This window comes from Anomaloglossus baeobatrachus, chromosome 5 (genome assembly GCF_048569485.1).
Source record: "Anomaloglossus baeobatrachus isolate aAnoBae1 chromosome 5, aAnoBae1.hap1, whole genome shotgun sequence".
NCBI lineage: Eukaryota > Metazoa > Chordata > Amphibia > Anura > Aromobatidae > Anomaloglossus > Anomaloglossus baeobatrachus.
The window spans coordinates 36,091,012-36,116,934 of NC_134357.1; the positions used below are offsets into that span (position 1 = coordinate 36,091,012).

The 25,923-nt window shown below is 44.8% G+C and overlaps 1 protein-coding gene across 2 annotated transcripts in view; it reads right to left on the reverse strand.

The window, feature by feature from the left end:
* CRTAC1 (cartilage acidic protein 1) overlaps positions 1 to 25,923 on the reverse strand; it is a 779,202-nt gene that overhangs the window by 43,188 nt on the left and 710,091 nt on the right. For both annotated transcript variants that reach the window (XM_075348409.1, XM_075348410.1), the window contains exons 10-11: positions 24,563 to 24,663; positions 15,907 to 16,075 (exon numbers count right to left, since the gene is read on the reverse strand). In XM_075348409.1, the coding sequence (XP_075204524.1) occupies positions 15,907 to 16,075; positions 24,563 to 24,663 (270 nt within the window). The remainder of the gene's footprint in view (positions 1 to 15,906; positions 16,076 to 24,562; positions 24,664 to 25,923) is intronic.

The following is a 25,923-nucleotide window of genomic DNA, read 5'->3' on the forward strand; positions in this document are numbered from 1 at the left end:
CTTTCGAGGAGAAGAAAGTCAGGTGAAGTGTAATGATCAAATTCCATCTTAGCTGGAAGGAACAGTCTCCCAGATTTTTATTCAGGCTCGGTAGGAATGTGATTGTTGCATACAATCAGTAGCTACTGATAGATTACAGCCAGCACCTGATGATGTCCAATAGAAGAGAAAGCTAGGAGACAGGCGGAGGACACCAGCAGCAGAAGCAAAGAGTGGGTCCTGTAGGTGAATATCTGTTTTTGTTTTTAATTTTTTGGACCAATCTGGGCCATTTTTTTAGACTACAAAAACCTAGAGGACAAACCCCCATCTACAAAATAATTTTGAGAACAGTTTTGTCATCAGTAGCACTTTGCCAACATTGACAAAGGACCCTTGGAGGTGGGAACACAGTCCTGGTTTTCTCCTATTCTTTGCTATTGGGTGGTAAGGGCATAGTTTGCCCCACCCATGAGGAACCGCATTGTTAGCAAACATGAAGATGGCAACTTACCCAAAGGAGCATGAAGACGGAGAAAAGATAGAAATAAATTGTCATGCATTGCAGAATAATGGCACGTCCAGGTGCACCAAAATCCTCTGCTCCAGTCCATGGTATTTCCTGCCTAATGATTATAATATAAAGCAGATCTGTCTAGAATAAGATTTGCTGTTAGACCTGATTGATGAAAATGCTATACTCCCTCATAGCCCGGGATCCAAATATTCCACATTAATAGACAGTCTTGGCAAAATATTAAATGACTTCATTCACAAAAACCAGTCTCTTACACTAAGCTTGATAGATTTCCCTCCACATTCGGGGGTGATTATCGTGAGTTATTATGGAGAAAATATCATTACCCGACAAAAATAAAGAGATTTCTTCTCGGAAAGAACAGTAAAAAGTGAATTTCACTTAATTAGGATCGGGGCCATTAATTCTTTTCATTGGGATCAAGTTCTCTGGTTAAGATCCTATTTCCTGCCATAAGGTCGGACGGACTAGACGAGCTCGAAGGTCCTGATATTCTGAACTTTATGAGATCGTTAGAACGTTATTACCTAAGTGTAAAACAAATGGGAATGTTTTCCAAAAAGAAAATAGACTTTGGGTTTCAGGACCGCAATGTATTGCATTTCCTTCGTTTTTCCCTCCTAAAAGTTCAGTAAAATGGTCATGAGATTACAGTAAATGTAGTGCCACATTATGTCCTATTTGTTTATACCAATAAATATCTTTATCCCGGGACTGCATATATCCAATAGTACAGATCATGTAGGAAACGTGGTTTGATATTATAGTTGAGCAGTGGAATACCAATCATAGAAACTGACTACACCACTAATTTGGTGCCCACCACAAGCAACGAATGATCCTGCCGATTCCCTTCATGATACAATTCTGCTGCCACTAGAGGGAGCCAACTTAACATCCTGGACAACCCCTTTAAATTGGTATTAACACTGATGACTTATCTTCATGAAAGGTCATCAATGTCTGATTAGCGGGAGTGTGTGTCATGCGCTGTCCAAATCCGCACACGCGGATTACTTCTACGACGTCGGACTCTGTTCACAGAGTTTTCTGTCCTCTCTTAAGTGCTCAGACTCGGCTGGGCATTGGCTGAGTTGTTTCACTGTTCTCAGCCGTTCAGGGGGTTAATCCTTTTTGGAGTAGTGTGCTACTCTTCTGAGAGCCAGGTTGTAGATTACCTTCCTCAGCTGGTCTCCTCCTATTTAAGGGTGAATCAAAAAAAGTCTCTGGAGCCTCTGTTAGGAGTCTCGACACAGGAACTAGCCATATATCCCTCCGGGAAGGACCTAGCCAAGGAGTGGCTCTTTTTAGGAGACCACCATAACTACCATATTAAGTGGCCCTTTTAGTCAATATCCAACTCTTTAACAAGTTTAAAGATATGACAAGGGAAATACCAAGGCCAGGTATCCATCCACAGACAGCTGTTTCGGGGTATTGCCCCTCATCAGTGTGGCGAAGGATTCTGGCCAGGTGGGAGCAATGCCTAGTAGACCAACAAGACAAAACAATCACTGATCTCGGGGAGACCAGCCAGAGAAAACACTGCCGGTAGCCAACAAGGGCGCTCAACACACTGAATTCATAGGTGCATTGCCCCCTGAGAAATATGCAAATCAAAAAAGTCCATGGAGCCTCCGTTAGGAGTCTCGACACAGAAACCAGCCAGATATCCCTCAGGGAAGGACCTAGCCAAGGAGTGGCTCTTTTTAGGAGACCACCATAACCACCATATTAAGTGGCCCTTTTAGTCAATATCCAACTCTTTGACAAGTTTAAAGATATGACAAGGGAAATACCAAGGCCAGGTATCCATCCATAGACAGCTGTTTCGGGGTATTGCCCCTCATCAGTGTGGAGTAGGATTCTGCCTAGGTGAGAGCAATGCTTGGCAGGGGGCAATGCACCTAGGATTTCACTGTGTTGAGCGCCTTCGTTGGCTGCCGGCAGTGTTTTCTCTGGCTGGTCTCCCCGAGATCAGTGATTGTTTTGTCATATTTAAGGGTGGGGATTGTAGTAGGAGACCGCCAAAGATAGTTTCAGCTTGCAGTTGTGATATCCCGGCGTCCATGGTGATTCTCCATTTGGTGATCAGCGATTTTGTTATCTGCGCTGTATGATAGCTCCCTGGTGTGACTTTCTCCTTCTCCTTTGGTTTATCCCCTCCGGTGTATTTTTGTCTCTCCTCTGTGGATATTTGCAGTGTGAGTTTCAGTTTTTCCCCTTTTTCTTTGTCTTGTGGGAGGTGTATACCTTCGTGTCCTGTCCAACCCTGGGTTGGGGGTATGGGGGTATTAAGTCAGGGCCTGACAGGAGACAGGGCCAGGTCGGGGACCCGGACCTCCCTACCATTAAGGGTACCTCCAGGGGGTGAGGGAGAGCGCAGGGGTCCCAGTCTTAGGGCCAGTAGAGGTCCCCTGTGTCCCCTAGTCACCCGTGACAGCGTGACACCCGACACCAGCAGTGATCAATTGTTCCCATTATTGCTGCCAGAACTAATACAATGATCACTATACGGTAAAACTGAACTAGCAGTATGAGTTCCCACGTCAATATGAGTTCATAAATAGGTGGAAAAAATCAGAAATTTGTAAAAAAAAAAAAAATGGCACTTTTGTTGCCATTTTCTGAGAACCGTAAGTTCTCATTTTTTGGAATTTGGAGCTGTGTGAGGGCTCTTATTTGCACCCTGAGCTGGCATTTTTACTGATACTATTTTTGAGTACATGTGATGTTTTGATCGCCTCTTTAATTTAATTGTAGTGGACAAAACAACCTCCATAATTCTGGGGGATTTTTTTTTTCTCATTGCGCAGTTTATCTATCAGATTAATTTATTTTATATTTTGATAGATCGGACATTTCTCAACTCGGCGATACCAAATATGTGTATTTTTTTACTGTTTTATTCTCAATGGAGCAAAAGGGGGTATTTGAACTTTTGGGGGGGTTTTTGTATTTTTCTTTTTATATTTTTCAAAACTTTTTTCCCCACTTTTTATTGTATTTACTAGCCTTAGGGGACTTAAAGTTGTGATTGTCCGATTGCTTGTGCTACACAGAGCAGAGCATTAGCATCAGCGTTAGCGTCAGCGTTGGGGTCAGCATCGCTCTGAACAGCAGAAATCACGATATTCTACGAATGTCGGTCACAGGAGGATCGTCTTGACAGACACAGGAGTCATCAGCGGACCCCCGGCTGTTATGACAGCCCATCGGCGCCCCGGGATCACTTCATGGGGCGACTGATAGGAGCATGGAATGAGGCGCTATCTGCCGGCGTGTGATGTTAAATACCACTGTCAGAGATTGACAACGGGATTTAACTGGTTTGTGATCCACCCACGCCTGATAGAGGCGGATGAAGGCTGATCAGGTCAGCTGACATGTGCAGGAATAGATGAGGGCTTAGCGTGTGAGTCCACATTAAAGGCAGGAACATGACATTATATGTCATGAAGGGGTTAATAATGTCAAAGTGACCTCACCATAGAAATGAATGGAAAATTACCCACACACTCATTTTTTTTCACTTCTGTTAGGTCCCTTTCACACTGCGTTTTGCCTTACATTTAGTGGTCCCGTCTGGGCATCCGTCCGAACCGCCCCCCCCCCTTCCCCCGCAAAACGTGTTTTAGACTCATGCGCCGACGGGGCCATAGACTGTAATGGAGCACTAAATGTAAGGGGAAAGTAGCCTTACACACTATCTACACAGTTTAGTCAATGTTTTATAGCGTTCTCTCACTATCTCTATTGCTTAGCTCTGATGTCCTCTCACTATCCAGATTCACCACAAACTGGCTGCTGCATTTCCTGCCTCTACTTTTATAGGGGCTATGATATTATCTCCTGATTGGCTCTGGCTATACCATGTGACCTGATAGCTTTAATGCATAATGGGGAACACAAATTCGATTTGCGTCAATTTGATTGTCTCGTCACTAGAGACAATGTTTCCTTTTTTTATGAGAATTTCCAGATAAGGGCGCGCATCCTTGAATTAATTGCAAATTGTTACGCTTTAAGCATTAGTTCCCATTAGACACATCTTAATGTGCACTTTATTTTGCGTCCTCCTACATTCGATCCTTATTTTGTCTTCTCATAAATGAGATTTTTCACAATCACGGGAAGTTATTAATCTACGCGCATTACATCTAGCCGGGTAATTCTTCTGTGCTCCCTGCATTATAAGTCATTAAAGGGATAAATGCTGCTTCAGCTGCCGGTGTCCAAAGATGAAAAATGTGACCATAATAATAACGCCAATGGAAAGCCGGGCCTCGTAATGACTGAGGGGCTCTCTTACTTGTACATCATGGCACTAATACAGTATAGACTACTAGTGATCGGTCGTGATGAATGAGATCTGATCGATTTATCCATTTAGCAAACATGACGGACAATGTAGCAAGCCGAAAAGCAAGACTCAACACACACACGGACATCGATTCTACGAGTGTCACCCCCTAAGTTGGGTGAAGGAAAAAGTTTCCTTCTCTGTCTGCAAAAGTAAAACAATTGCAGTTACCAAATCGCTAGGTCAACTCATTAGGATGACAGTGCAATAAATTATTAAAGCCCCATAGAAAAACTTAGCGTGATCCCAACCCTAAAGGCCGCTTTACACGCAACGATATCGCTAACGAGATATCGCTGGGGTCACGGAATTCGTAACGCACATCCGGCGTCGTTAGCGACGTTGTTGCGTGTGACACCTACGAGCGTCCGCTAACGATAAGAAATACTCACCAAATCGTTGATCGTTGACACGTTGTTCATTTTCCAAATATCGTTGCTCGTTCTGGATGCAGGTCGTTCGTCGTTACTGAGGCGGCACACATCGCTACGTGTGACACCCCGGGAACGACGAACAACAGCGTACCTGTGTCCTCCAGCAACGAGGTGGGCGTGCTGTTAATGCGGCTGCTCCCCACCCCTCTGCTTCTATTGGGAGGCCGCTGTGTGATGTCGCTGTGACGGCACACGAACCTCCCCCTTAAAAAAAGAGGTTGTTCGCCGGCCACAGTGACTTCGTTAGGAAGGTAAGTTCGTGTGACGCGTACCAGCAATATTGTTCACCACGGGCAGCGATTTGCCCGTGATGCACAAACGACGGGGGCCGATGCAATCGCTAGCGACATTGCTAGCAATGTCGCAGCGTGTAAAGCGTCCTTAACTGGTAGCGCCGCCAAATGTGCTAGACATTTATTAAAAGGTAATTATGTATTATACACTTGTAACACCCATACGGCATCCTCGCGCTGCCCTGCCCCTCTCCCGGCAGGGACGTCTGTTCCCTCACCTTCCCGGACATCCTGCAGTGGCTGTCTTGTCCGTGGCCCATGCTGCTGTCTCCCAGAGCCTGTGTTCACCTCACAGGCTTCCTGGTTCTGCCCAAAGGGTGCACGTGTGGCCACTCCCATTTTCTCAAAGGGCCAGTGTACCCTAACCTGGAAGTGTCTCTTAGGTCAGCTAAGAGGTTATTATTATTATTATTATTATTATTATTATTATTATTATTATTATTATTGTAGCACCATTTATTCCATGGCGCTTTACATGTGAAAAGGGGTACATAAGTAAAATAATCATAAACAAAAAAAGGCATACACTGGAACAGGAGGAGAGAGGACTCTGCCCGCGAGGGCTCACAGTCTACAAGGGATGGATGAGGATACAGTAGGTGAGGGTAGAGATGGTCATGCGGCGCTATATCAGACTGAAGGTTACTGCAGGTTGTACGCTTCTCGGAAGAGGTGGGTCTTCAGGTTGCAGGTACTTAAGGCACCTTTCCCCTAAGGCAGGTGCCTGGGCAATGAGTCAGATACGTTGCTAGTTCGCAGGTCCCGCTGCTGTTGTATTGTGCTTTATGCTGCTGCTGATTTATGTTTGTGTTTTGGTGTTCTGCTGATACACTGCTGCTGTTATCCCAAATCTGCTGCTGCTACTACAAGCTGCCACGCCGGCCACCAACCACGATACCTGCTGCCGCAAATTATCTTTTCAAGCTGCCGCATGCATCCATCCATATATCAATCCCAGCCAAAACCCCGACACCTCCTGCCGCTGTTACCCATCACCAGAGACTGTTGCTCCTGTAACCCTGGGGCCATCTGTCACAGCACCAGTCTTCCCAAGTGACACCCGGTCTCACAACTGCAGCGTAACACCCTCACTATCAGAGGCTCTGGTGAAAACCAGGAGTGGTTTCGCAGTCAAGCTCCTCTGGGTTTTCTGTGTGCTGTGGCCCAATGGTTCCGCTAAATCCCCTGCAATCATAACAACACTACTCACAGAAAGTTAGGGATATTTGGCGTTCGGGTGAAATTTCAGGATCCTCCTAAAATGCCCTTTAATTTTTTCCAGTGAACTTAATATGACCTTCTCTAAACTTTTGGATGCACATGTCCAACTGTTCAATTTTTCAGTACTTTTTGCACCACTTGCTGCTCTCTAACCAGGAGCTTAATGGCAAAATACATAACAGGTGTTTGTTCCATGAATCGTCCAATAAATTTAGGGGTTAATTTAGAATTGGTATTAAACAGTCCTCCTCATCCCACTGTTCAATTTTCATGAGACCAAGATGACACCTAAGAATTGATGAGCAGTACCGCAACACTGCGAGGCTTCAAGCAGGATGTTCTCTGACAGAAGTGGCCACTGAGCTTAGAGTGTCACAGAGTGTCATCAGCAGGTTGTACAGAGACACAGAGAGACTGGAAGAATCACAGAAAGGCAAAGAAGTGGACTTCCTTTGGCCACATCCCACATTGATAATCGCTTCATTGTGAACAATGCCCTTGAGAACCAGATGATGAATGCCACACAACTCCAGGTACATTTAAGGGAGGTGAAAGGCAGCCAAGTGTCATGTCAGACCTTTCAAAACCATTTATAACAGTGTGATACGCATACTAGATGACCTGCAAGAGTATGTGACCACACCACCAGGCAAAGGCATCATCTATGGTGGAGGAGGGACCAATGGGACTCTGTTCACTGATGAAAGTCAATTCACGATGAACAGAAGTGATGGCCGCCAATGATGTTGGAGAAGTCACGGAGAACATTATGCATCTGCTACTGTTGTCACTAGACAAGCCTTTGGTGGTGGTGGTGTTACAGTGTGGGTCGGTGTGTCTAGTCAGTACAGAACGGCCCTACACTGTGTGAATGGTACAAGCCCCTACTACTGGAATAACATAATTTATCCAGTCACTGTGCCTCTGCTTGAACAACACCGTAATAATTTCACGTTCATGTAGGATAATGCCCCAGCTCATCGAGGTTATATCATTAGGGAACAGTTGCCAGAGGCTGGAGAACCTCAAATGGAGCGGCCAACACTTTCTCCATACCTGAATCCCATAGAAAACCTATGGGAGCAGCTGAGTCACCGTGTAGGGGCCGTAACTGTGCACCCCTGAACCTCGATGACCTGAGGGCCGACCTTCAAGAACAGTGGGACGCCATGCCTCCACAAAGAATACCTCCACTTGTAACCAGCAGGAGGCGTCGTCATCAGCTGTAATTGATGCTCAAGGCCACATGAGAAGTTACTGAGACTGACTTTTTTTGGGGAGTATACCCACCACTGGTGTCTGCTTTTGTTTCAATAAATTATTTGAGATGAGGAAATCTCCGTTGCTACTTCTACTTAAATGCCCGACTTTCCTGATAAAATATTACTACAGTGTGAGCTTTTTAACACTTTCCATAAATTTCATCCAAAAATCAAATATCCTAAACTTTTTTTGAGTAGTGTATTTATACACAGAAGCTCAGCATTTTTTGACTTGTTGGCTTCAATTAGTGGCTTTGACAGTGTGATCTAAAAAAGGGAAAGTGTACAGTGATGGGGGAGCTGTCAGTCAATGGGAGAAAGGTGGGGAATAGGGGGGTGAGGCAGAGACTTGGGGAGTGCCCTGATCACTCTTAGCCTCATATCGCAATGTTTTATTTAGGGCAACATGGGGGTAAAGTGCTCTGTGCGTGATCAGAGCACCCCGAAAGTCTCTGCCACCCCCCCCCCCACTATTCCTCACCTTCCTCCCCTTGACTGACAGCTTCCCCCATCAGGCTACACAATTCATTTCAACTTCCATGAAAAAAAAAACAAAAGAAGGAAACAAAAAAGCACTATAAAATAACTATAAAATAAAAGTATAAAACTATAAAATAAATAAAACTTGAGGTTGTGCACAGTGATAATTATTTTTTTTGCCATTAAATCAACAGTAACTACGGTAATTAAACTCATTTGTACAATTCCTCATCCATTGATATTAATGATGAAATAAATGAGTCGTAGCAGGTTTATTATTTATTTTGTTATTTTAGGACATAATATTGATGCACCATTACTGGTGATATCTTTAGGGTAATTTTACTATTTGTTTAGGACTTTTTTTTTCTAAAAACGGAGTCTTTGTTTAAAAAAACAACAAAAAAAATCCACAAAAATAAAAAACAAAAATTGACAACGTTCATTAATAAAAAATAAAAAACATAAAAGAAGATAAAAAAATAACCCCCTTGTGGTCCGAGTCTCTGGTTACTTTTTTACCTTCGGCAATCTGATGCAGAACAAAATATAAAGAAATTTGTAAAAATGCAGGCGTAAAAGAAAAATGACAACGCTCTTCCCTAGCAGCCTAGTGAGGCTTATGGTCTCTTTCCTCTTTACTGTTCCCGTTCATTCCCATCTGTTAACCTATAGGCTGTGTAACATAAGACACAAAGTGAGGTGAGAAGCCGGTGGGCCGCTCCAAACACAAAGCCGAGGGCAGCCGGGTAGGAGGAAGTGGGCCGAGCGCAGACAGAGGAGAGGTTAGACTTCTACTGCTCGGAGGTGGAAGAACAGATAACACCGCATATGGGAGGGAAAATGTGACCAGGGATGAAGTAGAAAAATGGATATTACAGCTGCAGCCATATGTAATAGCTGAGTAAGCGACGTTGCACTAAGTCCTGTTCACATATTACGGTACAGAGCTCCAGAAGGGAGCTGCTTAGTGATGGGAGGACAAGCAAGAAACACAAGATCAGCGGGCCACTGGGTTTTTAAAAAAAAAACAAAAAAACGATATGGGCCCAGAATTAATCCCGGATATCTGGCCGGACCTCATATAAGTCTATTGGACCAGAATTCGATGCTTTAAAATGGTGATAGAAGGGATAGGGGTATTGGAGCAAGCGCTTTATACTTACTGTGTCTCCCGCATGGCTCTAATGCTACTTCTGGGGCCGCTCATTAATCTCATACATATGCATTTCTTCCCCACCAACCAGCAGTCCCCGCATCTCTTTTTGGTTGCAGTCAGATGCGCCCCCACCCTGTGTAACAGCGTATCTGACTACAACCAATTAAAGTCGCTGTCTGTGCGTCTCTATTGGTGTAAAAATAAATTTTAAAAAATTTGCATAAGGACCCCAAATATATGATACCCAGCACAGAAAGCATATGGCTACAGGCTGCAGCCTCCAGCTGAGCGATTATCTTGGATGTGTATCAAATGAGAGACCGCATGCGGCTTTTTTGTAGTAATTTAAATAAATAATTGTAAAAAATTGCGTGCGGTATCCACAATTTTGATACCCAGCCATGATGAAGGCTGACAGCTAGGGGCTGGTATTCTCAGGCTGGGGAGACCCTCGCTTATTGGGCTCCCCAGCCTAAAAATTGCAGCCTGCAATTGCCCAGGCTTGTTACATCCATTAGATGCAACAATCCCAAAACTTTATCCAGCTCTTCTCTATTGCCCTGGTGCAGTAGCAATCAGGGTAATAGGGTAAAGTTAAAAAGGGTAACAGCAACTCACAGCTGCCGCTAAGCTCTAGATTAGTAATGGGAGACGTCTGTAACACCCTCCCAGTAGTAATCTGTAAGTGAAAAGAAATAAACACAAACCATGAAAAAATCCTTTATTTGAAATAAAATAGAAAAAACACACCCTCTTTCATTCACCCCTTTATTAACCTCCAAAACACCCACGTCCATAAAATCCACACAAAATCCTACCTCGATTCCTGCTCTGCTACATCTGAAGTGACAGCACGCAGGCACAGAACATGACCTGCCATCAGGCAGAGAATGACCCGTAGCAATGAGTGGTGATGTTACTCCGGTTATTTGCAGTCACAGGTGGAGGACTGTGAGAACTTCCAGCTGTGACCGCAAATAAGCTGGTTGATTGACAGGTCAGCTGCACATACGCATCACTTCTCCAGTCTTTACTTATGGGAGTGTGATGGAGTATTGATATGCATGCTCAACCACCGCTCCATTCACACCCAAATCTGCAGGGCCCCATTCTAATGATTGGTCCAATTGAAAATCAACAGCAGATACCTTTATAAAAAATTTGCAAACAGTTAATAGTATGGAATAAATATACTGAATGTTTCAAGAGTCCAATATATTTGCCCTGTCATCACGGATAGCTCCATTCAATATTACTGCTATTTGTCAAAATTTTGGGGTAATCTGCCTAGAAACCAAAAAAAATTGATACCCCCCCCAAAAAAAAATTAACATTGAAAGCAATAAAAAATGTTTTGTAGCTATTTTTCCTGTGCATTTTGGTGCAGAAGATGCACATTTCTATAAAGAAAATGTTTGTCTTAATGCTCATGCACCTGGATAAAAAATATTTGCAGAAACAAAAATACCACAAAGGGTTTAAAAAAAGCCCCCAAAATGGCTTTTTTCGACCAAAAACACCATGACCCCTGTCCATGGAACTGAGCTGCGATACGCAACAATTTCTACATAATAGGTCTATTTAGAGATGAAGCAAAAATTAATTTGCAACTTGGGTTGTCTTAATTAACGCTGTCCTCCCGAAATGGCCTTTTAAGCTCTGGGGTCAGGGGCTCCTCCGTGTTCCCCCCGCCGGGGCTCTCGCTGGATATATTGGCCTTTTTTTTGTAGTGGAGCAGGTATTGAAGTGCAGTCTGTGAACTCTGCTGCTTTTTTGCTTCCCAATTACTGAGAATTCATCCCCGCTAATGAAACAAGCGGAAAGAATCGAGATGAAAGATGCGGAGCGACAAGGCCGACGAGCGCGGATTTTGTTTTTCATTTCTAGGATGACAATCCTTTTTTCTTTCTTTGGACTTTTTAACTGCTTGTTGACACCGATTTATGAATGTACAGCAGCTTTCATCCTCCCGATCCAGGTCGGACCGTTCAGTGCAGGCTGACATTTTCATCTCATCCCTTGGCTTGTGCAGAAGAATACACATAAGCTCATGTTGCTCAAGACCCTTCATTAAGGCTGCTTTCACACATCCAGTTTGAGCCCTGCGGCTCAATCCGGCTGTGAAACCTATGCAACGGATGCGGCGAAAACACCGCATCCTTTGCATAAGTTTTTTACATGCGGCCCGTCCGGTTTTTGCCGCTTGCGGCATGCTACTGAGCATGCGCAGTGGCAAAAACCACATGCGGCGGCCGGATGCGTTGTTTTCCACATCGCGCCGCATCCGGCATCCATAGGGATGCATTGGGAAAAGCGCTGCATCGGCTGGATGTGGCGCGATGCGGGTTTTTTTGCCGCACAAAAAAAACGTGCCAGGCAACGTTCCATCCGGCCGCCGCATCGGCTAAATCTGCCGCATGCGGCAAAAACCGGACCGAACGCAAGGCCATGCGGCACAATGCGGCACTAATTAAAGTCTATGCAGGAAAAACGCAACCGACAGAAAAAAAAAACGGTTGCGTTTTTCCCGAAAGTGCCGGATTGTGCTGCATAGCAAAAACCGGATGTGTGAAAGCAGCCTAATAGGTCTATAGCCGTGACCAAGCACATACGTGCAAACTTCAGATGCAGCAAAGCTAAATTTACCATTTAAAGAGGTTTTCTCATGTTTGCCGGCGGGGAAGGGAAAGAAAGGGTGGGCTATGGGCTCCAGGTTGACCATTTGGGCAGGCCACACCTCCGTTGCTGCTAGCAAAACTAGCTCTGCCTTTGCAGCATCGAAGGAGCACAGTGGCACTGAAACCGGCTAGCTTCAGGGCTGCGCTTACAAGCTGCATAACAAAGTCTGCTCCTTTACTCGACGTTGCTCCGATCAGGCGGCGGCATCTTGTGACCATAACTTCTAATTGGTCAGAAGTCAGAAGTTACGTCACAAGCTCCCAATACAAAAACTCCCAATACAAGTCTATGAGAGCCAGGATGATGCTTTCATAGACTTGTATTGAGTTTGAGAGTTTCGGTGCGCTCCATGAAACACTGCAGCTACCAGTAGGTTAAAAACTAAAAGAGACCGACTATAGGTGAAAACAGCGGGAGGTAAGTATGAGAGTAGAGGTAGCGGACATGGATAGAAGCACCACTCCAATGGTAAAATACCAAAATAAAAACGGCTGGAGTGGTGCTTTAAGCTATTTTTTAACCCTTCACTGAAAATATTTCTAACATTTTACTGCGGAAAGGCCTTTATCTTACAGAGATCTTTTATAGAAATGCTACAAATCTGTCATTGCTGCTGATGGCTCTGTCTGTTTCTCCCTCCATTCTCTCAGGGATAGCGATAGCAGCAACAAGAAAGAGGGGATCGTACACAGAATGGGAACATACATACAATCTCTTGAAAGGCAGGCTGCAGACAAGATGGAAGTCACATAAAGAGGAAATCACATAAAGAGGAAATCAGTGTAGGATAGAAGCTGTGCTGATACTATATATGAGCAACTGAAGACTGCAGCACCCTTGGAACTCAGATCCAGCCTATATTACTGGAAGGGACAATCACACAAGAGAAAAATCTGAAACTTGGATCAGTCTGCAAACTGCATATCAGGAGAGAAGATTGCAGACTGAAAATTGGTGCAAGTTTATCAACTAAAGCAACACCTAAAAAATGTGTACACCACGTGGCATATATTTATAATCCTGTTACATTATACAATTACACCTCCAATGGAAGTGACCAAACTTGATCAGAGCCTAAGTACTCACTTTTTCAGATTTATGCTCTAAAATAGAGTTTTAGGAAAGCCTAAAGCCCGCTACACACGCTTCAATATATCTCACAATCCGTCGTTGGGGTCAAGTTGTAAGTGACGCACATCCGGCATCGTTTGTGAGGTATCTGCGTGTGACAGCTACGTGCGATCAGGATTGAACGTAAAACCGTTGATCGTAAACACATCGTATCTTTCTCTAGAATTGAGCGTTTTGTTGCACGAACCTAGTCAATTGTAACGTGTGACATCCCTCATACGATTTTGGTGTCTGATGCTATGTGCGCAGGTGTGCGCTCTGCACCGCAGCTTAAAAAGGTCCGCTTCAGAGCGCAGCTGAAAAGCTGCGTTCTGAAGCGCCTCACAATGTCTATCATTCACTAATCTCTGTCAGTCGGTCACTATCTCTGTCCCTCACTCTCTGTCCATGTCAGTCTATCCCCCTCTCTCATATACTCACCTATCCCCGATCCCCGGCACTGCACGGCGTTCACACTGCTCCGGCGGCTTTTACTGTTTTGAAAAAGCCGGCCGCCCATTAAACAATCTCGTATTCCCTGCTATCCCCGCCCACCGGCGCCTATGATTGGTTACAGTGAGATACGCCCCCACGCTGAGTGACAGGTGTCACACTGCACCCAATCACAGCAGCCGGTGGGCGTGTCTATACTGTGTAGTGAAATAAATAATTAAATAATTAAAAAAAACGGTGTGCGGTTCCCCCCAATTTTAAAACCAGCCAGATAAAGCCATACGGCTGAAGGCTGGTATTCTCAGGATGGGGAGCTCCACGTTATGGGGAGCCCCCCAGCCTAACAATATCAGCCAACAGCCGCCCAGAATTGCCGCATACATTATATGCGACAGTTCTGGGGCTGTACCCGGCTCTTCCCGATTTGCCCTGGTGCGTTGGCAAATCGGGGTAATAAGGAGTTATTGGCAGCCCATAGCTGCCAATAAGTCCTAGATTGATCATGTCAGGCGTCTATGAGACACCTTCCATGATTAATCTGTAAATTACAGTAAATAAACACACACACACCCGAAAAAATCATTTATTAGAAATAAAAAACACAAACACATTCCCTGGTTAACCACTTTAATCAGCCCCAAAAAGCCCTCCATGTCCGGCATAATCCAGGATGCTCCAGCGTCTCTTCCAGCGCTGCTGCATGGAGGTGACCGGAGCTGCAGAATACACAGCCGCTCCGGTCACCTCCACACAGCAACTGAAGACAGCCGCACGATCAGCTGAGCTGTCACTGAGGTTACCCGCTGTCACTGGATCCAGCGGTGGCCGCGGGTAACCTCAGTGACAGCTCAGCTGATCGCGCTACTCACCTCAGTTGCTGTGTGGAGGTGAGTGGAGCGGCGGTGAGTAGCGCGATCAGCTGAGCTGTCACTGAGGTTACCCGCGGCCACCGCTGGATCCAGTGACAGCGGGTAACCTCAGTGACAGCTCAGCCGATCGCGCGGCTGTCTTCAGTTGCTGTGTGGAGGTGACAGGAGCGGCTGTGTCTGCTGCAGCTCCGGTCACCTCCATGCAGCAGCGCTGGATGCGACGCTGGAGCATCCTGGATTACACCGGACATGGAGGACATTTTTGGGCTGATTAAAGTGGTTAACCAGGGTATATGTTTGTGTTTTTTATTTATAATAAAGGATTTTTTCGTGTGTGTGTGTTTATTTACTGTAATTTACAGATTAATCATGGAAGGTGTCTCATAGACGCCTGACATGATTAATCTAGGACTTATTGGCAGCTATGGGCTGCCAATAACTCCTTATTGCCCGATTTGCCAACGCACCAGGGCAAATCGGGAAGAGCCGGGTACAGTCCCAGAACTGTCGCATCTAATGTATGCGGCAATTCTGGGCGGCTGTTGGCTGATATTGTTAGGCTGGGGGGCTCCCCATAACGTGGAGCTCCCCATCCTGAGAATACCAGCCTTCAGCCGTATGGCTTTATCTGGCTGGTTTTAAAATTGGGGGGACCGCATGCCGTTTGTTTTAATTATTTAATTATTTATTTCACTACACAGTATAGACACGCCCACCGGCTGCTGTGATTGGGTGCAGTGTGACACCTGTCACTCAGCGTGGGGGCGTGTCTCATTGTAACCAATCATAGGCGCCAGTGGGCGGGGAAAGCAGGGAATACGAGATTGTTTAATGGGCGGCCGGCTTTTTCAAAATAGTAAAAGCCGCCCGAGCAGTGTGAACGTAGAATGTAGTTGCCACAAATCATCCTGTGAAGAGTGCTGGAGATCTTGAGAGAGTAGCAAACTTAGTGCATCTTCTTCTTCATCTTACACTATATCTTGGTTCTGCCTATTGGGCAACGGATAAATAGCTCATCTTCAGAGAGGTAAGAGAAAGAAGGAAAAAAGAAGCCATCATTACGTACCAAGGCCAAAGTGGGCAACTGGTTCCATCTCACACAAGTATCCAGAGCCACCGTCAATAATTCTTAGATGTGCCCCACTTTTCTTGGTGTATAGTACCACTTTAGCGCCTCGTGCAAAAGCACCGAACCTCGTACGTGGTATCACTCTCAGCCAATTGTTCTTCGAGCCCTGTTAGATACAATAAGTCTGGTTATTTTTGTAATAACTTGGATATAACAAGAAACAGCCAACGGGAATTAACTAAAATATCTATAATCTGTGAGCTTATAATTTTTATTTTTCAATTTTGTTAAAGGGTTGTCCACTATTTGGACAACTCCCTACTCAATCCATATTCACCCCCGTAAAAATAAATAAGCCTTTACTCACCTCCGGTGCGGTAGCGGTTCCAGTGATGGCTGAAGCCACAATCCCGAGGCCCATGTGACCAATCAGTGCCGGCTTTCTTCTCCCCGCGTTCGGACGTTTAAGCACTCACATCCTACTCAGATGTCCGAAGCCGGGGAGAATGAAGGCGGCACCAATTGGTTGTGGGGCTTGCGTGTCATAACAATGTCATGAGGACCCCGGGATCGCGGCTTCAGACATTGCTGGAACCACGGTCGCACCGGAGGTGAGTATAGGCTTATTTATTTTTACGGGGGTAAACAAGGGGAATGAGTAGGGGTTGTTGAAGTAGTGGTCATCCCCTTTACAGTAATAAAAACTTTACAGAGTAACTACCGTTTTAACTTTTTATTTAATACATCAATAGTGCACATGAAAATAAGTACATTTCTAATATACACTCCTCACAAAAAGTTAGAGATATTTGGCTTTCAGGCGAAAGCTAAGGATGATTCTAAAATGCCCTCTAACCTTTTCAGGTGAATTTAATGTGACCTTCTCTAAACTTCTGAATGCACATGGCCAACAGTTCAATATTTCAGTACATTTTCTAACAAGGAGCTTAATGTCAAAATTCACAACAGGTGTTTGGTTCATGAATTGCCCCCAAATTTTTGGGTGTCAATTAGAATTGGTATTAAATAGTAGTCATCATGCTGTTCACATTTTGACATCACGAGACCTAAGACGACACCTAACAATTGATCAGCAGTGCCTCACCATTACGAGGTTTCAAGCTGGATGTTCTCACACAGAAGAGACCACTGAGCTTAGAGCATCACAAAGTGTCACCATCAGGTTGTAAAGAGACACAGAGAGACTGTAAGAGTCACAGATAGGCAGACAACTGGACGTCCTTTGGCCACATCCCTCGCTAATTAATGCTTCATTTTAGACAATGCCTTTTCGAGCTGGATGATAAATGCCACATAACTTTAGATACATTGAAGTGAGGTGAGAGTCACCAAGTGTCCCAACAGACCATTTGAAATCATTTACATCAGTGTAGTCTGGGTGCTAGATGACCTGCAAGGGAACCTGACGACACCACCAGGCACAAGCGCCATCTACGCTGAACGAGGGACCTGTGGGTCCAGGGCTGGTCAGTGATGAAATGATGGCCGCTAATGATGCGGAGATTTCAAGAAGAGCGCTATGCATCAACCACTGTTGTCACCAGATGAGCCTTTGGTGGTGGTGTTGTTACAGTGTGGGCCGGTGTGTCTAGTCATTACAGAACTGCCCTACACTGTGTGAATGGTGCAGTGACAGCCCCCACTACTGGAATAACATTATTAATCTAGTCATTATGTCTCTGCAGGAACAACACCGGCCTAATTTCTTCTTCATGGATGACAATGCTCCAACTCATCTAGGTGGCATCATTAGGGAATGGCTGCTGGTGGATGAAGGACCTCAAATGGAGCGGCTGTACTTTCTCTAGACCTGAATCCCATAGAAAACCTATAGGATCAGCTGAGTTGCCGTGTAAAGGCCGTAACTCTGTACCCCAGAACCTCAATGACCTGAGGGCCACCTTCAAGAAGAGTGGGACGCCACCTCCGCAGACAATAACTCCACTTGTGACCAGCAAGAGGCGTTGTCGTCAGCTGTAACTGTTTTCAAGGCCCCATGACAAGTTATTGAGATATTAACATTTTTCGGGGGTATACCCAACACTGGTGTTGGCTTTTGTTTCAATAAATTGTTTGAGATGAGAAAATCCCCATTGCTGCAGTTAAATGCCCGACTTTCATGATAAAATATCCCTGTAGCGTGAGCTTTTTAAGTTTTCCATAAATATCACCCAAAATCCAAATATCACAAACTTTTTGTGAGTAGTGCATGTTATCAAGGAAATCTGCTTCTGTCTACTCTTGGATTGATCTTTCACTATTAATTCCCGAGTAAAATCTGTATTCACTGAAGACAATCTCCCATTACTGAGATAGGAGATGACAGTCGGTGCTTTTAAAATTCTATAGAGAAGGAAAGAGGAAGATTCTAGAGGCAGAACCAGACATTGTACAGCATGATCTACTAAAATTGAAGTTATGCGGGCGCCACACGAGACGAGCTATCGAGCGATGCATCGTCGGGGTCACGGTTTCCGTGACGCACATCCGGCATCGTTCACGACGTCGTCTCGTGTGACACCTCCGAGCGACGCAGAATCGGTCACAAATCGTGAGTCGTGAACACGTCGCTTATTTTTAAAAATTGTTTATTTTTCATGGCGCCGGTTGTTCATTGTACCCGGGGTAGCACACATCGCTCCGTGTGACACCCTGGGAACGATGAACACAGCTTACCTGCGTCCCGCGGAACCCGCCGGCTATGCGGCAGGAAGGAGGTGGGCGGGATGTTTACGTCCCGCTCATCTCCACCCCTCCGCTTCTATTGGCCGGCAGCTGTGTGATGTCGCTGTGACGCCGAACGTCCCACCCCCTTCAGAAAGAGGATGTTCGCCGCCCACAGCGAGGTCGCTCTGCAGGTAAGTACGTGTGATGGCGGTTTAACGATTTTGTGCGACACGGGCAGCAATTTGCCCGTGACACACAAACGACGGGGGCGGGTACGATCGCTTGTGCGATCGCACGATAAATCGTACCGTGTGACGCCCGCATTACTCTTCTCCATCGAACTTTATAAGCCCCAACCGTCATCTCCTATCTCAGTAACAGGTAATCTGTATTCACTGTTCATATTAATTATGCAGACAGGCATGACATTGTAAAAGTAATATACTTTTTTGAGTTATGTGGACCAGTAGGAATTGTGGCCATGGTAAGATGGCAAATTTTACCCCCGTCTATGTAATAGGCACCCATCTGTTTCTCCTGTAGGGTCATGGTGGAGTTTAGCACAGCTACATATTAAAAACCTTTAGTTTGAATAGGCCTTGACCGAAAATAGTGCTTCCAATCTGGGTGCAAAGGATGTGAAAACTTCTCTTAGCAAATAAAAAGTTGCCTAGTGGTAAAACTTTTTGGCCTGTGGTAATAACTGTGACAAACTATAGTGTAGAAAAAAAGGGAACCAGCACGATCTGAAATTGGCATGCATCAAATAAAAGTGAAAATTCACAAATTTATTCCAACTGTACTATGATAAAAAAATGAGATTTTTAGCAAATAATTGATCAATTTTTTGAGCCACCCCTGCCAACGTCACGGCAAATCTCAATAGGGGGGTCCTACTCTACATTCTGTATTTCATGTGCCTGCGGCCTCCTAGATAAAGTTAAAAGCAGAACCATAATAGAGCACACATACCTGTAACCTGTATATATAACCGCTTCTATGTTGCAAAAAGGCACTTGTGGATAGAGACCAGCCCAGGTCCCAGCATGTGGAGCAAGCCCTACACATACCAGGACTATATCAGAACTGATCCTCCCAGTGTCAAACAGCAACCATTGATAAAGGCGGACCAGATCCAAGTATGGTGCTTAATTAGCATTGCCTGTGGAAAGGGGTGAGGCAACTGAGTCTGAACAGCTACCAACAGAAGGAATATATTGCAAACCAAAATCAGGTGTGCATGGTATGGTGTTGGTCTGACACCAGATTTGTAGCATAACTACGGTCAAAACAGAGAAAAAAAGGGAACCAGCACGATCTGAAATTGGCATGCATCAAATAAAAGTGAAAATTCACAAATTTATTCCAACTGTACTATGATAAAAAAAAAAAAAAGGGATTTTTAGCAAATAATTGATCAATTTTTTGAGCCACCCCTGCCAACGTCACGGCAAATCTCAATAGGGGGGTACCTAAACCAAAATCAGGCGTGCATGGCATGGTGGTGACCGGCCACCAGAATTTGTAGCATAACTACGACCAAACAGAGAGAGAGGGGAGCCAGCACGATCTGAAATTGGCATGCATAATATAAAAAGTGAAAATTCACAGATTTATTCCAACTGTACTACAATAAAAAAAATGAGATTTTTAGCAAATAATTGATCAATTTTTTGAGCCACCCCTGCCAACGTCACGGCAAATCTCAATAGGGGGGTCCTACTCTACATTCTGTATTTCATGTGCCATGCGGCCTCCTAGATAAAGTTAAAAGCAGAACCATAATAGAGCACACATACCTGTAACCTGTATATAACCGCTTCTATGTTGCAAAAAAGGCACTTGTGGATAGAGACCAGCCCAGGTCCCAGCATGTGGAGCAAGCTCTGCACCATACCAGGACTATATCAGAACTGACCCTCCCAGTGCCAAACAGCAACCATTGATAAAGGCGGACCAGATCCAAGATGGTGCTTAATTAGCATTGCCTGTTGGCACATGAAATACAGAATGTAGAGTAGGACCCCCCTATTGAGATTTGCCGTGACGTTGGCAGGGGTGGCTCAAAAAATTGATCAATTATTTGCTAAAAATCTCATTTTTTTTATTGTAGTACAGTTGGAATAAATCTGTGAATTTTCACTTTTTATATTATGCATGCCAATTTCAGATCGTGCTGGCTCCCCTCTCTCTCTGTTTGGTCGTAGTTATGCTACAAATTCTGGTGGCCAGTCACCACCATGCCATGCACGCCTGATTTTGGTTTGCTATGTATTCCTCCTGTTGGTAGCTGTTCAGATTCAGTTACCTCACCCCTTTCCACAGGCAATGCTAATTAAGCACCATCTTGGATCTGGTCCGCCTTTATCAATGGTTGCTGTTTGGCACTGGGAGGATCAGTTCTGATATAGTCCTGGTATGGTGCAGAGCTTGCTCCACATGCTGGGACCTGGGCTGGTCTCTATCCACAAGTGCCTTTTTTGCAACATAGAAGCGGTTATATACAGGTTACAGGTATGTGTGCTCTATTATGGTTCTGCTTTTAACTTTATCTAGGAGGCCGCATGGCACATGAAATACAGAATGTAGAGTAGGACCCCCCTATTGAGATTTGCCGTGACGTTGGCAGGGGTGGCTCAAAAAATTGATCAATTATTTGCTAAAAATCTTATTTTTTTTATTGTAGTACAGTTGGAATAAATCTGTGAATTTTCACTTTTTATATTATGCATGCCAATTTCAGATCGTGCTGGCTCCCCTCTCTCTCTGTTTGGTCGTAGTTATGCTACAAATTCTGGTGGCCGGTCACCACCATGCCATGCACGCCTGATTTTGGTTTGCTATGTATTCCTCCTGTTGGTAGCTGTTCACATTCAGTTGCCTCACCCCTTTCCACAGGCAATGCTAATTAAGCACCATTCTTGGATCTGGTTCGCCTTTATCAATGGTTGCTGTTTGACACTGAGAGGATCAGTTCTGATATAGTCCTGGTATGGTGCAGAGCTTGCTCCACATGCTGGGACCTGGGCTGGTCTCTATCCACAAGTGCCTTTTTTGCAACATAGAAGCGGTTATATACAGGTTACAGGTATGTGTGCTCTATTATGGTTCTGCTTTTAACTTTATCTAGGAGGCCGCATGGCACATGAAATACAGAATGTAGAGTAGGACCCCCCTATTGAGATTTGCCGTGACGTTGGCAGGGGTGGCTCAAAAAATTGATCAATTATTTGCTAAAAATCTCATTTTTTTTATTGTAGTACAGTTGGAATAAATCTGTGAATTTTCACTTTTTATATTATGCATGCCAATTTCAGATCGTGCTGGCTCCCCTCTCAAACTATAGTGTAGGCCTAATGCGTCTCTCCAAGATTCTCGTGGAGTCTCTCGGTGGCATCTCCCGCTCCAGTCATCGCATTAGTCTGTCTAGACCGTAAACAACAGTCTGCAATAGTAATTTGTTCTAATCCGGTTATCTACCCAGTGGGCTGCGCGATCCTGAAAAAGTGAAAAAATCATTGAAACTGATGGGGAAAAGTTATTAAGTATAAACGTGCGGCACAACCTGAACTAAGAGGTGATTGTGATCTTCCAGTATTGATGAAAACTGCTCAGAGGTTAAACTTTGTAATTGCTCATGGACCGGCAAAGTGACAACCAGAAAAATACGTGCTCAATGCATTTCCAATACTTGTGTCTTTGTGCAAAGCTTCAGAGTCCACTTCATCCTGCGGAATGAAGGTCAGGTGGTCTTGATTCTCTCACTACCTAGGTGTCCCAGAGGTGGAGCCAAAATGTTGGTAATATCTAGGATCGGAGAGGAGAATCCCTTTAAACCTGTACTGAGCCGTCCAGTATCAATAGCAGGACCTCCGAGACCCTCACTGATCTTGAGACCTCAGAAGCTGATGATTTGTCACCACGCAGTGACAAAAACTGTGTGGCCATAAGTTAGAGCTGCAGACCCTTTATTCTCAAGATCGACATGGGTCTCAGAGGTTGTACCCCCACTATTCAGTAAAGAACTGTTTAATGACAGCAGGTATGTATCATAAAGGTGGTATAAACCTGGATGTCTGATCTAGTACGTGTAGTGCCATGAGGCTTATTAGGGCGTTCCACGGACAGGTGTTATAGATAGCTGGAGAGACATATGGGTATGGCTTTCCACGTACCTCTGTCCATGGGTGTGTCTCATGTTTCAAAATCGAGACTGATTGTATGACACATGATCAGTGTGGGGAGGCTGTGTTGTTTCCAGGAAATAATCCTCAGATAGAGAGGATTAGCTTGTCCTGCCCGGGACCATGTCTAGAGGTTGTGATGACTCTAGAAGGGATTCTCTGAGAGAAGAGAAGATTAGCTTGTCCTGACCGGGATCATGTATAGAGGCTGTCACGTCTCTGGAAAAAATTCCCTTAAAGAAAGAGAGAGTTCGCTTCTTCTGACTTGAGTCGGTGTATGTAGGTTTGTGGTACCCCCGGAAGTAACCTCTGGAGAGGGATGTGTATACTGACCAGGGTCAGTGAGTGGAGGCTGAGATAGCTCTACTGGGATACTTCTGAGAAGTTGTATCCCAACCTGTGCAGGTGTACAGCGAGTTAAACGGACTGTGAAACTGTGTTTTGTGCCATTAAGCCAGACATTTGTTACCTGAAGTATTATTGTTTTAATAAACCCACTGGACTTTTAAATGAAAAGTGTTCATGTGGGATACCTCAAAGACCAAGCTGAGTGAGTAACCCCATCACAAGAACATACAAAGATGCTGAAGATTCAGGTCATAGGTCAAATGCCACCCAAAATTCCCCTTCATCAATCTACCAGAACCTCTAATATTATACATATCCACAAATAATCCAAGGTCGGGGAGTCATCATCTATAGTTTCATTGATAAAGTCTTACTTGTCAAAGGGTATGAACCGATTGAACAGGGGCTCCTAGGCTGACCCTAAGACACCCCTGCGCTGTCCCTTATCTCGAAGGTAGGCTCTATGGTAGCCAGGTTCGAGCCTCCTGCGTGACCCTGTCTTCTGTCCGAGCCCTGATGCTACCCCCCCCCCCCCCCCACCCAGGGAGTGGACCGGAAACCCAGTAACGAAAACCCCACAAATTGACACAGACAAGGGTAAACAAAAACTCATGCACGCTGCACTCAAACAAAAAGGAGGGACAGTATTTGAACTGGGCAGTAACACAAAAGGAGTAGGAAATAAAGACATAACTGTAGATCATCATATAATAAGATAATCACAGGAACCGAGGAAGCAGAAGCTATATCCGGCACTCAGCCCCAGAACCCAGAACCTTATAAAGCTTGAAGGTGGCTGAGAATGGTAATCAACAGCCTGAGTTCTCAGCAGATGATCACAAGCCAGCAGGAATTAACTCCTGCTGTACTGGAGAGCAGTAAAGCCAGAACCACCCGACACCCATAACAGGCTATGCAATTAAGGGATCCCAGGCTGTTTGTCGGTCTGTGCAGAGTGAATAAAGTCTTACGCTACCATGACACCCAGTGAATGCAAAGCCGAACATTGCACGACATTACTACTCTCTGTTTTCCTTGGAGAATTATTTTTGCTGACCACCTCAATGATGTACTGTATGTTGGGAGAGTAGAATCTGTGGTCACCGGGACAGGAAGTGATGTCATTTGATTGACAAATGTAAAGAGGAAGCAGAACACCTGAAAATGATTGTACCTATGTTACATGTTTGTTCGACATTGGCAAAGTGGGGTCATTAATGCCCCCCCAGCAGCATGCTGCAACACTCCCTTGAGAACAAAAGATTCAACATGCCCCGTCTGGGTCTTCTGACTAATGAATACACCTTTGATGGTCCTGTTCTCTAAAAAATCTACAGGTTTGGCCACCCTCGGCCTTATATCCGACCACCTTTAGCCCTTAATTACGAAGTGGTTTCCCCCGAATGACACATCAAGTAATAATAGAATTTTACCTGTTTCCCCTTAAAGACAGATATAGGCTGCGCCATAGATTCTCCATGGGATAAGATTAGGTCCAACATGCCGTCTCCATCAAAATCAGTCACAGCGCCCCCTATGGATATAAAAAAAAAGTGTAACAAACCTGCTGTCACATCCACGCCCTACCACCTAATGGCAACTTATAGCCGAGCAGGAGATTACAGTGAGCACAGGAGAGATATACCCTTAAGGAAATGTTAAGTGTCCAGTCAGTTAGCTTGTATCTTTAGAAACAAATTAAGATTAAAATGATTAATTTTTTTTTATAAAAAAGTCATATACTCCACACTGATCCCCTACCGGCTACCGACTACCGACTACCGGCTACCGGCTACTGGTCCTGGTCCACCACCAGTCTCTTTTGGCTACAAGACCAGTGAAAGATTGAAAAAGTCACGGGAGCTTATATCAAATTGTTTAAAAACAGAAGGATGAAGAAGTTATAATGATAATAAATATCAGTATTATTATTCACAAATAGTTAAAAATAAACTTGAAATTCAGAATACGACTACCAGAAAAAAGGTAGCAAAGAAGAACCAAATATTTATTTATCAGTGATGAGCGAGCGTGCTTGCCACTGCGCAATACTCGATCAAGCATCCAAGTGCTCGGGTACTCGTGGTGCTCAGCCGAGTATTCCGGCTGCTCGGATTTGTCGTCCATGAAACAAGAACATTCCCTTCACTGAATGATGGGAGCCGCCACCTCCATTTCAAGAAATTTGCAGTGTCTGAATGCGTCTCCCAGGGATGGAAAGAACGTTTTTGGATGTATTGTGTCAAGAAAAAAAAAAAAAGAATAAAAATCCCGCTTTCCTCCCCCCAGAAATGCTTTGTATATGGCTATATGTGGGTGGTGAGCTGACCTGCCCAATCATTGTCTTCCATAATACTCGATACCCGAGTTGAGCCCTTTCAGAGCATCTGACCTGCTCAACTCTAATAATGAGCACCAGAGCATTTTAGTGCTCGCTCATCTCTATAAGTGAGCACTACCATGCTCAGGAGCTTGATACTCATAACTAGTGATAACTGAGCACTACCATGCTTGGGTGCTCAGTACGCGTAACTAGTGATGAGCGGGCACTACCATGCTCGGGTGTTCAGTAGGATGGTAGTGCCCGCTCATCACTAGTTACGAGTACGGCGCACCTGAACATGGTAGTGCCCGCTCATCACTAGTTACGAGTACTGAGCACCCGAGCATGGTAGTGCTCGCTCATCACTAGTTACGAGTACTGAGCACCCGAGCATTGTAGTGCCCGCTCATCACTAGTTACGAGTACTGAGCACCCGAGCATGATAGTGCTCGCTCATCACTAGTTACGAGT